At 33.1% G+C, this 18,310-nt stretch overlaps 1 protein-coding gene across 4 annotated transcripts in view; it reads right to left on the bottom strand.

The window, feature by feature from the left end:
- LOC105471467 (kinesin family member 18A) overlaps positions 1-18,310 on the bottom strand; it is an 85,036-nt gene that overhangs the window by 52,233 nt on the left and 14,493 nt on the right. For all 4 annotated transcript variants that reach the window (XM_011723947.3, XM_011723948.3, XM_071074939.1 and 1 more), the window contains exons 4-10: positions 16,602-16,706; positions 15,812-15,922; positions 13,715-13,912; positions 9,841-10,017; positions 8,385-8,459; positions 8,072-8,184; positions 2,227-2,389 (exon numbers count right to left, since the gene is read on the bottom strand). In XM_011723947.3, coding sequence (XP_011722249.2) covers positions 2,227-2,389; positions 8,072-8,184; positions 8,385-8,459; positions 9,841-10,017; positions 13,715-13,912; positions 15,812-15,922; positions 16,602-16,706 — 942 coding nt within the window. The remainder of the gene's footprint in view (positions 1-2,226; positions 2,390-8,071; positions 8,185-8,384; positions 8,460-9,840; positions 10,018-13,714; positions 13,913-15,811; positions 15,923-16,601; positions 16,707-18,310) is intronic.

The following is an 18,310-nucleotide window of genomic DNA, read 5'->3' as shown; positions in this document are numbered from 1 at the left end:
AAGAAGAAAACATGTTTGGGGTGGTAGTTTGAGAGGAATGGGCAATTACTTATAAGATAAAGCTTTTTAATAAGTAGTATTTGAATATCATATGTCTATGCAATTAAATTACATAAAATACATAAAAATACAAAGAAACTCATCACCAATGAATATCAAAAGTAGGGAGAACTGTCAGCATTTTCAAAATATTTATTTTTCTGATCTTTAGTGCTCCATAGTTTCACACGTTTAGGTATATATTTATTTTATACTGCTTAGAACTCATGCTTCTTGAATTTACATCTTATTAGTTCTAGATAATTCTCAACCATAAATTTTTGCATATTGCTCTTTTTCACTAAATACCTCCTTCTGAAATGCCTATTAGATGAATGTATGACTTTTCTTCTTGTTACATGAAGTCTATCCTTTATATAACAATATCTTGTCCACATGTGTTATCTTTATCCTGCATTTGGTGTAATTTTCTCATATCTGTCTCCCAGTTCACGTAAAAAAGCATAAACATAAGAGCACAGGTTCTAGCATCGGCATGCTACAGATCAAATCAGAACTCAGCACCTACAAGCTGTGTCACCTTGGACAAAATAACTTGTATTTTGGTTTCCTCATTATTATTATTAGGATAATATTACTAAATATTTTATGGGGTTTTCTGAGAATTAAGAGTCAGTATATGTAAAGTGCTCTAACATTTTCTGGTATTGTATCAATACAGTGAGGCTTTAATTTTAATGAATAAATCTTTAATTTCTGAAAGTTTCATGTGTTTTTTCCTCACATTTGAATGTTCTTTTTTTGTGGTGTTTTTATCTTTGATTCCTTTATCTTTGTTCATTCTTATAGCTTCTATTAGATTGCTCTAGTATCTAAAGATTTGAGAGTTCTGTCATATTTGCTGAGAGTACTGAATCTTGTCTAGAGTGAATTATTTCTCCATGTGTTTTGTAATTTTGGATGGTGAGTTCATTAGTGGCTAGAGTTGAGAATCTGTTTCTCTTAAGAGGCTGATTTTTGCATTGCTTCTGCCAGGTTTTCTAGTGGTATCATTGGTTTGATAACATTGTGCATTTTAATTGACCAACTTTAGGGGTTTTCTAAACAAAATACATGGGTTGTAATAATTTAAACCTCAATCATTGTTAAAAGCACACCTATAATGGCAGTGTTCAAATGACTTTTTTTTCCTTACCCCAGGCATGGTTACTTGGGGTAAGAAAAGCAACCATCCTTGCCTACTGTGATGGTTGGTAAGAATTTTTTTTTTTTCCTGGTGTACCCCTAGTATAAAGGATATAGACCTCTGAAATTTCAGGCTCTAGATAGGAGCTCTCATTTCTAACTCACTGCCTTCTTTCGGTCTCTTATCTAAGTAGAGATGTACATCAAAGGTAGAATAGTGGGAGTGGTCTGTGTATGGAGGCGAGAGGACAGTATATTATTGTATTAAAAAAAATAGTAAAACTGATTAAATGTTTGGTCTGCTTTTCATTAGGCCCCTGCACTGGAACATCTAACAATTTCAACGATAAAATTCTTCTCTTACAACAAAAATCTCCTGTTGGTCTAAGTTGTAAGCTACTGCCTGCATCCTGCTTCTATTGATACACTGCTTCTATTGCTCTACCTTTAGTAACTGGCTGTCCCTGAGTGGGTAAACTTCGTGTTAAAAGTTCCATAAAATGCCCAGAAAAACAACAGTTGTAACTGAGATTCTGTTGTTTTTGTTTGTTTCCTTTTTGTTACTGACATCCAGGAATTAAAATTTCTTTCTTGTGCACTTAACTATGTATTAAAAAAAATGTTTGCTACATTTCCTTCAACATTTCCAGATGTTTGTAAAGAATGGGTGAGTAAGTAGCTTGACTATCAAATTTCTAGAGTTAGAAGCACCCCCACCAGGCTGGGCGTGGTGGCTCACGCTTGTAATCCCAGCACTTTGGGAGGCTGAGGCGGTCGGATCACCTGAAGTCAGGTGTTCAAGACAAGCATGGCCAACATGGTGAAACACCATCTCTACTAAATACACAAAAATTAGCCGGGCATAGTGGCGCATGCCTGTAATACCAAGTGGTTGGGAGGCTGAGGCAGGAGAATTGCTTAAATCCGCAAGGCAGAGGTTGCAGGGAGCTGAGGTCGCACCACTGCACTCCAGCCTGGGCAACAGAGGAAGCCCCCATGTTTTTATACTGCCTAAAATTTAATTATAAAATTGTTAATTACCTTTTCTACTTTGTCTTCAGAACACATCATTTCTATTTGTTTATGGCACTGTTGTTGGTAGAATGATTTAAGTTCATTCTCTTTAAGTAACATTTCCAACTTCAGATATTCTTGTCTAATTTCTTCTCGATTCTGGAACAAGCAGTTCAGGATTTCTTGAAATCTACCAAAATTAAAACACATTACAGAATCTCACTAATTTTGTACAAATCATACAAAGTTTACTTAAAAGAAATGCATAAACAAAGGAATATATGTAATTCACAGAACTACACTCAATGATAAACAGCAAATAGGTAAAAATGACTATTTCCTATTATAAAAGATGTTTAGAAAAAGTTATTAACTTTACTTCTACTACATTAAGTTTTTCTCTTTCTCGCCCAAGGAAGATCATGTTGCTGAAAGATATGGGCATCATAAGGTGTCTGGTATTGCGAACATACTGCATTTTGTCTATGCTTACATCTATATGTAATCCAACTGCTTAGCAAAAATAAAATAATTTTTGTTTGTCGGAAAAGGATAACAACCTGGGTGTGCACTATCCAAATTCACAAGGCCCTATTAGCAACACAGCATTATGTGTTGTTTTGGTGTTGGCTCACCGTGAAGGAATAAGCAGTAGGAGGCATAATCATATGGTGCCTCCATGGCCCCCTAGGGAAAGTGACAGAGCCAGTTTTTAGCTTCAGAATTTGTTATAGTGAAAACAGACCATACGGTTAGGTACCCCCTACAGCCTGGCTAAGAATCAACTGACACTTCCAGGACTCAAAACATCCAAGTTTATAATGTGGTAAACCTAGAAAAGCTGCTGCAGTGTGCTTCCTCCTAAGGGCAATATAGGTCTAGAATATCAAAGATGAGTTTGATTCAGATTTCCAAATGGCCATAGACTTCAAGCTGATTAAATTTTATGAAAATTCTGGATAGAACCTGCAATCTTGTATCCTTCTGGGTCAGTGGAACACTGGTCACTGCAATATTTTAATTTTTTAAAGTATATTCATGGTTTTAAGTCATAGATCAGCTCTGAGGTACAATAACAGTATAAACATTCATAACTGTGAAGATTTTAAAATAAAGTAAAATCAAGTACATGCATTTAAAAATAAATGTTCTAAACTGGCCAGAATTTAAGATACACTCATAAAGATCAGTGGTAAAAACATTGCCAATTTACGTCAGTAGTTCTTAATGAAACTCTATTGGGAATGAATATAAGCCACAAAACACTGACTTTACTGCAGTTTTGTCAAACTGATAAATATTTCATAGGAAATATGTACAGACATTGTGATTTCATTGCATTATATTACACCAATGGTAATGCCAGTAAATGAATTGATAAGTTATCTTTAGGTTACATTTAAAGATCATTTCTGAGTTTTTCTATAACTCTTTATTCAAGGACAAAGTTAAATATTTGTCAATTTTGTGGTCTAGAGTTATTTTAGTTGGTAGTGTTCACTGATTAGGATGGAAGGAAGGGAATTAGTATCAAAGGTTTCCAGAGAGCTCCTTAACAACAACAATAAAATTATCATTTTAAAACTGAAAGAGTTGTAAGCAAACATTCAAGTTAAAAGTATCTGCACCAATATTTTTAGGTACTACAAAATGAGTATTAAACTCCACAATTTTCTTGGTATAGTCATAAGTGAAGTTTTATAATTACTCTTTATAAAAGAACAATTGTGTTTTCTTTTTATGATTTCCTTTTGAGAATTACATTTCCAAATAGCTTTGATAGATAGAAGATACTGTAGATTCTTCCTTTTATCTGTTTAAACATCATAAAAATGTTATAACAAAAGACACTTTGAAAATTCATGGCATTAAAAAAGTCCCAAGTAACAGTATGATAGATACAATAAAGGATATTTCATACATTTATTTCAAAAGGCAGTAATTTTTAGGGGAAATGACAAAGGTTATTTGGTACATAATTTTATCATTACCTTCTTCATAAATACAAGTAACTTACTTAACATATTGCCAGAATTAAAATCAAAGTTTTTATTGTTGGTCAAAAGCCAGGTTGAAATATGAAAAACATCCAAATAAATACTTATTTCATAGCTCAGGCCCTTCCCTCCTGAAAGGAGGGCCTTACCAGAAAGAAAGGTTCAATGATTTAAAGCCATCAACTCCAGAAAAGTTTACTAATCTGTAAGGTTTTAATTGGTATAGACTTGGTTAAGCAGTGCTAAGTAATTTTATGGAATCAGTTACTCCAAATTTGAGAAGCTGGTGAATTCTAATAGATATCCAATTACATGAGGACTGCTCCCACATTTAATCAACAAAATGAAATAACAACAACTAATAATACTATATCAGAGTTAAAAGTTTTCTTTGATGAGATGAAAAACCAGAAATCATTTTTACTTATTTCTTAAGCAATACTGTAAAGTATTTTATATAAAACTTCAACACACAAATGCAATTTAAAAAAATTATAGCTGGATCACGTCTGACAGCCACTTTTGACTATAATCTTGTTTTCCTTATAGATACTGAGATACTTTCTACTAATTCTAGAGCTCCAAAACAGTATGAATAACCATTGGTTTAAGTTGTAGTTGGTTTCTCATACTAATAACAGATAATTGGTTCTGGAGAATGTCAAATAAGTTTACCTTTATTCAACTTTAATCAAAGTCGAACAGATTCCTTTACTACAGGTTTTCTCAAAGCGTTTAATAAGCTGATGTACTTTGGAAGTCTCCTAGATTCCTTATGGAGTAATTTCCAAACTTGTTTAATACAGGAATTCCTTATTGTCTTCCTAGAAGTACTCAAAATTAACATCTCGATCCAGTGTCTGAATGGTCAATTTGGAAAACTGTCTTAGCTGCTTGAGGAAAAAGTACTTTTGCATACTATATTACTAACTGCTTTGTTTTTAAAAATTTACCTGCTAAGAAGCTTACTAGAAACCTCTCAAAATTCTGTATCAGTTTACATCACTGAAAGATGTTCATTCAAATAATTACCCATTTAGGCTCAATAAGCAGATTAGTTAAGCTATAGAGAGTTAATAAAATGAAGAATAGAGTAGATTTACATGAAATATATAAATAATGATTATGTCAGAAAAGAACAATTATGAGCGCCACTAAAATTAAACTAAGTCTACAGGTGACATAACTGGTTTTGTCTCCACTATCTTATACCTAAGTTCTAGTTTTCTTCAATATCTGTAAAATAAAAACTAAATTTACTTGATCTACAAAGTGTGAAATGTAAAGAGAAATCACTGACTTCTTGAATTCAGTTGAGAATATATATACAGGCATACCTTCTTTTATTGTGCTTTGCATACAATGCTTTTTTGTTTTTTTTAACAAATTGAAGGTTTGTGGCAATCTTGCTGTGAGCAAGTCTATAAGCATCATTTTTCCTACAGCATGAGCTTACAGTATCACATTTTGGCAATTCTTGAAATATTTTAAACTTTTTCATTATTACATATCTGTTATGGTGATTTGTGACCAGTGATCTTTGATGTTACTATTGTAATTGCTTTAGAATGTCACAAATTGTGCCCATATAAGACAGTAAACTTAAGTATTGTGTGTGCTCTGACTGCTCCACTGACTGGCTGTCTCCCTCCCTCTCCTCAGCCCTCCCTATTCTTTGAAATACATTGAAATTGGGCAAATTAATAACTCTAAAATGACCTCTAAGTGTTCAAGTGAAAGGAAGAGTTAGTTGCATGTCTCTTATTTTAAATCAAAAGCTAGAAATTACTAAGCTTATAAGGAAGGCTTGTACAAAGCCAAGATAGGCTAAAAGATAAGACTCTTGCACAAAACATTTAGCCAAGTTGTGAATGCAAAGGAAAAATTCTTGAAGGAAATTAAAAGTGCTACTCCAGTGAACACACACACTAAGAAAGTGAAACAGCCTTATTGCTGATATGGAAAAAGTTTCAATGGTCTGGATAGATTAAACTAGCAAGAACATTCCTTTAAGTCAAAGCCTAATCCAGAGCAAGCCTTCTAAATCTGTTCAATTCTGCAAAGGCTGAGAGAGGTGAGGAAGTTGCAGAGGAAAACTTTGAAACTAGCAGGTGTTGGTTCATAAAGTTTAAGAAAAAAAGCCTTCTCTAGAACATAAAAGTCTAGGTAAAGCAGCAAGTGCTGACGTAGAAGTTGCAGCAAGTTATCCAGAAAATTTAGCCAAGATCACTGATGAAGGTGGCTACACTAAACAACAGATTTTTCAAGATAGACAAAACAGCCTTTTATTGGAACAATATGCCATCTAGGACCTTCATATCTAGAGAGAAGTAAATACTTATTTTCAAAGTTTTAGAGAACAGGCTGACTCTCTTGTCAGGGGCTTTTGCAGCTGGTGACTTTAAGTTGAAGTCAATGTTCATTTACCATTTACAAACATCCTAGGGCCCTTATGAAATATGCTAAATCTAACTCTGCTTGTGCTCTATAAATGGAACAACAAAGCGTAGAGGACAGCACATCTGTTTACTGAATATTTTAAGCCCACTGTTGAGACCTATTGCTCAGAAAAAAATATTCCTTTCAAAATACTAATGCTCACTGACAATACACCTGGTCCCTGAGGAGTTCTGATGGAGATGTACGAGAAGATTAATGTTTTCAGGTCTGCTAACTCAACACCCAGTCTGCAGCTCATGGATCATGCAATTTTGACTTTTGTGTCTTCTTATTTAGGAAATACATTTTGTAGGGCTATAGCTGCTATAGATTCTTTCTTTCATGGATCGTGCTTCTCTGATGGATCTAGACAAAATAAATTGAAAAGCTTCTGAAAAGAATTTGCCATTGTAGATGCCATTAAGAACATTTGTGATATGTGTAAGGAGGTCAAAACATCAACATTAATAGGAATTTGGAGGAAGTTGATTCCAATCCTCATGGATAACTATGAGGGGTTCAAGATTTCAGTGAAGAAAGTAACTGCAGATGTGGTATACATGAAAGACAACTAGAATTAGAAAGTGGAGCCTTCAGGCTTCAGACGTCACGTCTTCAGATGTGACTGAATTGCTGCAATCTCATGATTAAACTTGAAGAAATGAAGAGCTGCTTCTATGGATAACCAAAGAAAATGGTTTCTTGAGAAAGTTTGCCACCTACTCCTTATAAAGATGCTATATACGTTGAAATAACAAAGGATTTAGAACATGACATGAATGTAGTTGATAGAGCAGTGGCAAGGTTTGAAAGGACTGTTTCAAAATTTTAAAGAAGTTCTACCGTGGGTAAAATGCTATCAAAGAGCATCACATACTACAGATAAATCTCTAATGAAAGGATGAGTCAATCTATGCAGCAAACTTCATTGTTGCCTTATTTTCAGAAATGTCACAGCCACTCCAACTTGCAGCAACCATTACTCTTACTAGTCAGCAGCCATAAACATTGAGGGAAGACCTCCACCCCCAAAAAGATTATGACTTGCTGAAGGTTCAGATTATCATTAGCATGTTTTAGCAATAAAGTATTTTTAAAATTAAAGCAAGGTCATTATCTTTTCAGACATAACGCTATTGCACACTTAATAGACTATAGTGTAGTGTAAACATAATTTTTATATGTAGTGGAAAACCAAAACATTTTTGTGACTCATTTTATTATGATATTTCGTTTATTGCAGTGGTCTGGAGAACTAAATCTGCAATATCTCCGAGTCAAGCTTGTTATGTATGCATGTATGTATGTATATATGAAATTATAAACATACATATGTACGTACATATAAAAGACATAACAAAAGATAATTAACAAAATATTTAACAAAATTTTAAAACAATAAATTCCTCAAAATTAGATCTTAATGTAATGTTTACCTTTCAATTTCTTTTTCCTGAGGGTTTGAAATCATTAACTTTCCTTTGTCATTTTCATTAGCGAAGGCTTTCTGTTCTTCATAGGCTTTTAATTTTTCTTTTAACAATAAAATCTAGTAGAGAGAAATCACTAGTTAAAATACAAAATAAGTCATTTACATGGCCACAGCCAAATTTTAGCTGTAAAAAATAACTGAATTAACCAGATTTTAATTTTAACAGAAAAATATGTTAAATTTTTGGACAATTATGATTATAAAATTCTATAAATGAAGAACTGAGCAAGACTAGCATAAAATGTAAACAGACATACCTCTGCCTTCTGTTCATTACAGATCTTTACATATTGAGTTATATGATTATTGACATTAAGAACATTGCTCTTCAACTGTTGAGAGATAGAAATTATGATTGTTTATATAGAGATAATAATCACATAGATAAATACATGAATAAAATGACATTGTATTTTCATTGAGTTCTATGAATTCAGAATTTGTGACAATTATGCTCATGTTTAAAATCTATGACAAGAGGATCTGCTGCTGAGCACATTAATAATCTAAATAAAATTATAAAGAAATTACTTTATTGAGAAAAGGTATTTATAAGCATGTAATCGCAATACAATAAAATTCCCTACTTTCTTTTTCCTTTGACTTCTAAGAAATGCAGAGATAGTTTTTCACGCTACCCTTTCAGGAATTCAATTAGTTTTCATTGAGTTCTTACTATATTTTAACATTTTTATCATAGTATGGGCCCCTTGACATTTATGGTATAGTAGAGAGAATATGAAACATATAAATCCAAATACTTGATATTGAGACCTTGCCTACTTCTCACTTAACCTGACTTAGAATTCTAACTGTTTGATGTTTGGGTTACTCATCTGTAAAGTGGAGCTAAGAATTCATTCCTCAAAGAGCTAGAGTAAGGGCTACATGAAAATCGTGTGCTGGAAACCCTTCCATATACCCATATAGTATGATCTTTTACAATTAAGTATATAAAGAGCCTGGGAATATTTTTCTTAAGATGACAATAACATGCTCATCTTCAGACACTTAAGGAAAGTGGCAGAGGGGAAAGGGAAAAGAGGAGGAGTCATCACAACAGCTTAACTCTATGTTTTTTCAACCCTGATATATTATAATTTTAAACATACATGTTTTGATATGCATGTTTTTAAGTACACCACATATTTGGCAAAAATACTAACATTAACCAATTACTATTATTATATTTCTGGAGAAATACAGAGATTGCTACATCAACATAATGAATGTGGATTATAAATTATGTAGAAAAGACTTTTTAAAAAATAAGCTTTATACCTATGTTACAGATGAAATAATAGGCTTGGAAAGATTAACATATCCAAGATTTTCAGGTAGAAAGTTTTGGTTCTCAGCTAAAGCAGAGCATCATCCTGGGCTGCAACAAATGTGTTAAAGCTTTGACTGATTACTCCAAGGTGTCATCCAAATACAATATGCCATGACATGAAAGAGGTTAGGAAGAAAGCCACTAAAGTACCTAGTACCCAAAAGATCGAATCATAGTATCTACTTTATATATATAATCAAGATGCTTTATACTTTAACTGTACATTAATGTTCGACTAAGCAGGTTAGCAAAGACCCTTCTAACCCTCAGCTGGCTAACTCATTATGTAGAAACATAACTCTAATTAATACTTTCATTAGAATTATAAAAATCATATGCAGCCAATACCTTCAAAACAAAGGCAGAGTAAACAGACTTACAGAAGATTTAATGTCCTTTGCACGGTTAGCATACTTAAGAGTGTTATATGTGTCATCGTAGAATACAGAGGAAGGACTAACAGCAGCTATCATTATAGTTTGACAGTTTCCTCCAAGAGAATCCTTTAACAAGCGAGTAAGCTTACTATTTCTGTAAGGGATATGCTGATTCTTTCTCTGAAAGTACAAAAAAAGAGACCTAATGTCATTTTCCACATTTAAATGCAAACCTGCTACCACTTTTAACACTTCACTGTGGGCAGAGGATTACCTAGGTGCCGAGGCAAGAGACTGAAGGCACAAACTGTTTCAGTATAATAAAGAAAATAGTTAGAATAAGAATAGTCATAATACAACTTAGATATAGAGATGATCATGGACAATTATCAATCATTATTATAAACATTATTAATCATTAGCTTTTAATATTACTCTTTGTCGCATTACTAATATAACCTAGGAATAACTGGTGGGTCTAGGGTCAGGTGCTGAAGGGACATTGTGAGAAGTGACCTAGAAGGCAAGAGGTGAGCCTTCTATCACGCCCGCATAAGGGCTGCTAGAGGGCTCCTTGGTCAAGCGGTAGTGCCAGTGTCTGGGAAGACACCCATTACTTAGCAGAACGCGAAAGGGAGTCTCCTTTCCTTGGAGGAGTCAGGGAACATTCTGTTCCACCAGCTTCTTGTGGAAGGGTGGATATTATCCAGGCCTGCCCGCACTCATCCAGAGGCCTAAACCCCTCCCTGTGGTGCTGTGCTTCAATGGTCACGCTCCTTGTCCACTTTCATGTTCCTCCCATACTCCTGGTTCCTATTTGAAGTTCATAGTAGATAAAGATAGAAGAAACAGTGAAAGTCTTAAAGTTCGATCTTTCTTATAAGTGCATAGAAGAAAACACTGAGGTATGCTGCCATCTCTCTGTTTCGGCTAAGAGGGAAGGGCCCCGTCCTATGATCACGTGACTTGCTTCACCTTGTCAATCACTTAGAATCACCCTCGTTACCCTGCCCCCTTGTCTTGTATGCAATAAATATCAGCGGTGCCCAGCCATTCGGGGCCACTACCAGTCTCCGCATCTTGATGGTAGTGGTCCCCCGGGGCCCAGCTGTTTTCTCTTTATCTCTTTGTCTTGTGTCTTTATTTATTACAATCTCTCCTCTCCGCACACGGGGAGAACATCCGCCAAGTCCCATAGGGCTTGACCCTACAGTTCACTATAAGAACTTAAGCACTACCCAATTTTGTCCAGACTTATAATTTGTGATTGAGGTGATGACAATGAATCTTACAGGATTATTCAGTGAATATATGAAACAAATATCATACTTAAAAATATCTCCATCTGAATAAGTATGAACTTTAGTTCAAAATGAAATAATACATTAACATTGGTTTGTTAGTTGTGATAGATGTACCATATTAATATAAAAAATTAACAATAGGGAAAACCGGGTGTGAAGTATATTTAACAAAATCCTTCTGTATCATCTTAGTAACTTTTCTGTAAATCTAAAACTATTTGAAAATGTCTATTTAAAAATATTTCCAATCATTGAAAAAAATTAAAACACAAAAGTAAACAGATGTCCTATACAAACATACTAGAGGAATAATAAGAACTCTGCATGGCTTAGAGCTACTTCTTTCCTTAAATAACCATCTAATATAGATATGAAATAAATTATAATTACAATGTTGCAGACATTTCTCCTGAAATCACTATAGAGTTCTAAAAAAACCTAATACTTCAAGATTTTCTTTTACCTAAAAAGAAAGAAGTAGAAGTAACAAATAAGTGTTGCTAAGTTTTGTTTCCAATTTTGAAGTAACAAATAAATTTTCCAGAAAGTGGAACTTTTATATAAAAACAGATTCTTTACAATGTTAAGCTAAAAGCAAGCTAATGTTATCCAACGTATATCTTTCATATTGCAGAAGAGGAAATTGAAGCTAAGCATAAAGTGAAGTGGTTTGAATAGGGTCACAAAGCTGGTATTCACAGAGCTAGAAATAGGTCCCAGCTCCCCCAATTCTCAGTAGCAATATGCTTTCCACCATAGCAGTCTTTCCCAAACAGTGTGAAATATGCACTGCTGGTGCTATTTTAAGGGATTTTACATGTACAAGACATACATGAAACACTGACTCACAAATGACTCAATAGGAGTCATTATTAAAAAATTAAAGATTAGTTCACATGGCAAAAATCTTATGAATGGCTTAAGTTTACAAAATCTGTCTCTATATCATGCTGTCTGATTATAAGTTTGGGATTTTAACTTAGAATATAAAAGACATCTTGCTTTTGCAATCTTCATGTGATTTCAGTAAATTGTCATTTTCTTTTTTAAAAAAACCTGCTCCAATTCTTTTAATATACTTTATTCTAAACCAAAAGGTAACATTTTGAACAATTTAACAAGCCAAAGCTTTTTTTAAAAAATTAAAATTTTAAATTATATTTTAAGTTCTGGAATACATGTGCAGAACGTGCAGGTTTCTTACATAGGTATACATGTGCCATGGTGGTTTGCTGCACCCATCAACCTGTAATCTACATTAGGTATTTCTCCTATTGCTATCCCTCCCCTAGACCCCACAGTCCCTGACAGGCCCCGCCTGGCGTGTGATGTTCTCATGGTTCAACTCCTACTTATGAGTGAGAACATGCTATGCAGTGTGTGGTTTTCTGTTCCTGTGTTAGTTTGCTGAGAATGATGGTTTCTAGCTTCATCCATGTGCCTGCAAAGGACATGACCTCATCCTTTTTCATGGCTGCATAGTATTGCATGGTGTGTATGTGCCACATTTTCTTTATCCAGTCTATCACTGATGGGCATTTGGGTTGGTTTCAAGTCTTTGCTACTGTGAATAGTGCTGCAATAAACATAGGTGTGCATGTGTCTTTCTAGTAATGATATATAATCCTTTGGGCATATACCCAATAATGGGATGGCTGGGTCAAATGGTATTTCTAGTTCTAGATCCTTGAGGAATCGCCACACTGTCTTCCACAGTGGTTGAACTAGTTTACAGTCCCACCAATAGTGTAAAAGTGTTCCTATTTCTCCACATCCTCTCCAGCATCTGTTGTTTCCTGACTTTTTAATGATCGCCATTCTAACTGGCATGAGATAGTATCTCACTGTGGTTTTGATTTGTATTTCTGTAATGACCAGTGATGAGCTTTTTGAACAGTTTAACAAGCTAAAGCTTTTGAGGATGGTTTAACTTAAATTGCCATATTATAACTTTTAGAAAGGATGTCATTTTTACAAATATCTATGTTGTGTGTTCTAGGTAAGCACTTCTGGCATATGGCATATGTAAACTATTTTTAAATATGCCCCAAAGCATCTAGTAAACATTATCTTATTAGGTGATTTCATGATGTTTTATAACTTAAACTCCTCTTTAAAAAAAAAAAAAATCAACACCCTTTAATACTTAACCCTATTTTATATTATATAAAATACCAAACAACAGAATTTAGTTTGTCTAAAATATGGTTAGTTTGTCTTCATGCCAATTTAATTATCATGTTTGCTGTGTAGTGATCATTAAATGATCACTTTAAAAACCAAGTTCAAAGTAAGTGATGAGAATGTACCATAAAATATTAACTATCAATCTGGTATTCATTACTTTCTATTTAACCAATTCTGATTATAAAACTGGAAATTAAAAAAGAAATAAAATCAGTTTTTTTAATACACTAGGTTTTCTGAGGTCTTTGATCTATATATTAACATTACTGATATACTCTTGAAATGTAATATATACCAGATGTTTAAAACAAAATCATATTAAATAGTATCTTTCTTATCTATTTCAATATTTCAAACTATTTAACAAATAGACATATAATGCCTACCTTTGAATCTGCTAAGGCATTGATGACATTCCCAAGAGCTAAAAGGGATCTATTAATATTCGTGCCTTCTACAAATCGGGTCCCCTTAGCACCGGTAGTACTTGCTCGCTCAGATCCTGCCAGGTCAATGAGTGACATCTTGGCAATACGGACATTTTGATTGATACTTGCTGTTTTGTCTTGTTGTCGCAAATAAATCTTTTTGAAATTACAAAATAGAAAAAAATGAGGATAAGATTTAACAAAACTAAAAGGGAAATATATATTTTAATAGAGCACAAAATCAAAATCATTTTCATTTTAAAAAACTGAACAAGGTACAATCTAATTGATACTTAAGAGCACTAGAAGTAATCACTATAGCTGAGAAAAATACAAAAATGAAAAGACTTTCTATATGTGTACCAGAGGAAAAATAACTCTTGACCTGACAGAGGAGCAAAACTTCCATTTGTATTCTGGTACCCCTTGAACCAGAACATGGAATTATCAGAGGTGATGGTTAGAAACATAGGTTCTATAGAAATAACATTCCTAAGAAAAAACCAAAGCTACTAGTCAGAATGCCTTGCATTTATCCGGAGATTACCCCTCAAGACAAGTTGAATTTGCATCTTGATCCAAACTGAAGAGTACATTTATTCTAATACCTCAAACTTGTGTATGTCTTAATAATTAAAATATTATATATAAAAAAAGCAGTACAGTCTTGCATCACTTAACAACAGAGCTATGTTCTGAGAAATGCACTGTTAGGTGATTTCCTCATTGTGAAAATATCATAAATCAAATACAAGAGAAAATGATGAAATCAACAGACTTGGTAAACAGAAAGTAGCAGACTGCTTTTGGGGTAATAAGTAGGCGCACACTCTAAAATAATAATAAAAAGTAAATACATAAACCAGTAACACAGTCATTTATTACCAAGTCTTATGTACTGTACATAATTGTATGTACTATATTTTCATATGACTGGCAGTGCAGGTTCATTTACACCAACACCACCACAAACATTTGAGTAATGTGGTACGCCACGACATTACGATGAGTATGACATCACTAGATGAATAGGAACTTTTCAGCTCTGTTGTAATCTTATGGGACCACTGTTGTATATGTAGACTGTTGTCGACTGAAATGTCGTTACATGGCACATGACTACAGTAAAGTCTACTTGTCATTTTCAACTGCCTAGTAAAGCATAATTTATTCAAATATTTTAAGCTACTCTGTAAGAATTATCTGAACTACATTAGGTGGCAAACAAAAGATGAGGAAGGTAAGATATTACTTAATTATAAAGCCCATTTATTAAATGTTTTTATAAAGTAGGATCTAAGATATTTCAGAGACATCTCAGTTTCACAGAGAAATATTTCTCTCAAGACTATTAATAGTCGAAGAGTTAGTGGTAAGAACAAAAAAGATAAATGAAATTTTTGTTGACTAGGGACTATATGAATGGTTTGATTGCTTTCAATATGAATTCTTTCAACTATAACAATTTCTTTCTTATAAGATGAATCACAGATGGCATAATACTAAAAGAAGCTTTATATTATCATTTGGATATTAACAGGACTAGAAACTATAAGAAATAATAGCTATTAACCTATGCTTTAGGTCTTTCTGGAATTGTATTCCTAAGAGGTACTGTGCCAACTGAATCATACTTCCTTAAGGAATGCAATTATTTACATAGTCCTTACGGTGAAATCTTTTAAAGATGAATCAGTATATTCCCAAATTATTAGTTCTATAAGTCTAGATTTATAGAGATAAATTTTACTGTGAATATAAGATTATCTATTGGAAAGATTAAATATTTTCAGCAAAAACAAAACAACTTTTATTACTACAACTTTATCCTCCTGTATGTTTACAAAGGTAGAAATTTTCTATTTTTGTTTTAAACATCTCAATTATAAATATTCTTGGTGACAGAAACTTCTCAAAGCTACAAAGTAAGAAAAGTACTGACAAGTGAAGTCTACAGACAGATTTTTTTTCACATATATGAAAATGATCATTCATGAATTTAGCTTCATTTATTTTAAATTCAATTTTAAGAGTGATAGTCTAGTGGCCTCTTACTTGGAAAACAGCATGAGAACGAGAAGATGTGGCATTCATATCAGTGGGATGTTGTGTCCTGTTTTTGTTTCCATTATCCAATAAATGTAAAATTTCTTCTGAGGATTTCGGCTGGAGAAGTTTAAGCAGAAGAAAAATTTAAAAATCAGCAATATATCTTTAAATTTTTCAATAAATGTTCAGAAACAAAAATATTTAAAGGTGAAAGAAAATGTTTTCTATAAATTCAATCCTATTAAATACTGACTGTGTCTCATCTGCTTAGTATTGTGTGTGTTTATATGAAGAATAAAAGATAAAATCTAGTTTCTCAGGAGCAGAGTCTAGTCTCTATGTTAAATAGAATAATATGACATTAAATGTTCAAGCAGATTTTTGTAAGAAAAGCTCACTCATTGGGGGCCAGGGCGGGCAGATTGCTTGAGCCCTGGAGTTTGAGACAGGCCTGAACAACATGGTGAAATCCCGTTTTCTACCAAAAATACAAAAATTAGCCAGTCTCATAGCCCGGTCACAAAATACATACATACATACATACATACATACATACATACATACATATGTAGATTAAAATTTAAAAATGAAATTTAAAAAATGTTTTTAAAAAGCTCACTCAGTATTGTAAAACAAAATAACACTAAAAATATACCCTAATCATTTAAATTCTGCACATCATTAGTTTTTTTTTTTTTTTTCTCAAACAGGACGGAAACTAAGTGCATGGCTGATGAAAATGGCTTAATAGTCACATTTGCTATTCTAACAGGGAAAAAGATGTTTATATACATACCTGGTGTAAAGTAAGTCCATGAACGACTACCCCTTTTTGGGTATCTTCCCGGACAGCAAGTGGCCCTGAATTTACTAAGAGGTCACGAATCTGTTCATTATATACCTTAAAATAAAAAGAACTGCTTTAGTATTGATGTAAGAAAAAAAAAAAAAGGTGATTACATCACACATACATTGCTGATTTAAAATTATTAGAATTTTATCCTAAAGACAAGCAGCACCTCACTTTTATTCACCTCATACCTTCAATCTCATGTTGCCATTAATTTTCTATCATTCCAGAAAATTGAAGAGTTTGAAGGTTTGAAATTGAAACTTAAAGTTGGAGTCATTATACCCTCACTCATAATTTCTGCCTTGATGACTATGGCGAAACACAGATAAGTAAGATAGCTGAAGTGCATTTTCTTATTTTCAGGAAATATAAGGAACACACGGCATTGAGAAATTCTGGGAAACTGAAATGCAGGTTGTATGAAGATGGCATGGTTCTTACCGTGGAAAATATTTGTTATTTCACAATGTCCAAGTAGTCTAAACTTTTTAAAATTTGGAGCTTAAATGTTACAGAAAACCCACACTCAAGGACAGGTGGCATTTGTTTCAATTATCCTTCAATTACATTAATTTTGACATATAATTATTAATAATAAATTTCAAAAGGAGACCCATTTGAATGATGAGGGAACTAAGGTTCTGAGAGGTTAAATGATTTGTCCATGGTCATAAAGGTATTAGCAGAGTAGGAACTGGAGCCTAGACAGCTTCACTCTATTGCATCATACTGAATACACATCTGTATTTTATATCTCTGGTCATTTTTTAAAAAGTAATTTTTATAAGTAACACACATTTCTATGTAGTACTATTGGCCTGATTTTATGAATTTATGAAAGGTATAAAGTTTATTACTTGCTAACCAAATGAGAATTACAACTATTTCTGACAAGATTTAAGAAAAAAAATAACAAAATTTAGTCTCTAAAAAACTATTTGGTGTTATTTCCTTCTGTGTTCTAATAAGTAGCTCATAGTGATAATTCATTGCTGGTACAATTCTTTACAAGGAATGATAGGCATTAGAATGTGATAAACCCTTAAAGTAGTAAAATGATAATATGAAGAAATATTTCTTAATCATATCTTTTTGATGAGCAGCACTTTTCTATTGCTTCCCCTTATCCACTTCAATCATACCAAATCAAAAATTAGAATAATTGCCCTCAAGCTGGTCTATGTATGAGGCTCACTTGGGAGCATTTAAAACACAGAGATGCCTCAGCCACACCCTAGATCTACTAAATTAAAATAGCCAAAATGTGAGGCCTAGGCCTATTTTTAAAAAGATCTATAGGCAATTCTGGTGCATAGCTTGAGTAGAAAACCACATTATACACTGCCTTATCATTAATAATATGAAAGCAGATTAAAAGAAAAAATAAAAATTGTGAAAACAACCAAACTTCAAAATCGTCCCAGTTATAAAAAGGATCTAAGGAAGAAATAATGAATGCTGGCACCCTCTTTTCCTAATTTGAGTTCAGAAAAATTCTTTTCACACTTAACCAAAGAAAATGAGTTTTACTTCTTTTTTATCTGTAAGTTCTAATGAAGAAATTTTTAGCAACATACATGATTTTAATCAATCTTTGGATGAAATTCTCAGTAGGGACCAGACTACAAGATGTTAATAACAGAGAAAATTTC

This window comes from Macaca nemestrina, chromosome 12 (assembly GCF_043159975.1).
Source record: "Macaca nemestrina isolate mMacNem1 chromosome 12, mMacNem.hap1, whole genome shotgun sequence".
In the NCBI taxonomy this organism is placed as follows: Eukaryota; Metazoa; Chordata; class Mammalia; order Primates; family Cercopithecidae; genus Macaca; species Macaca nemestrina.
The sequence above is the reverse complement of the archived record's forward strand: the minus strand, read 5'-3'. Positions and strand labels throughout refer to the sequence as shown.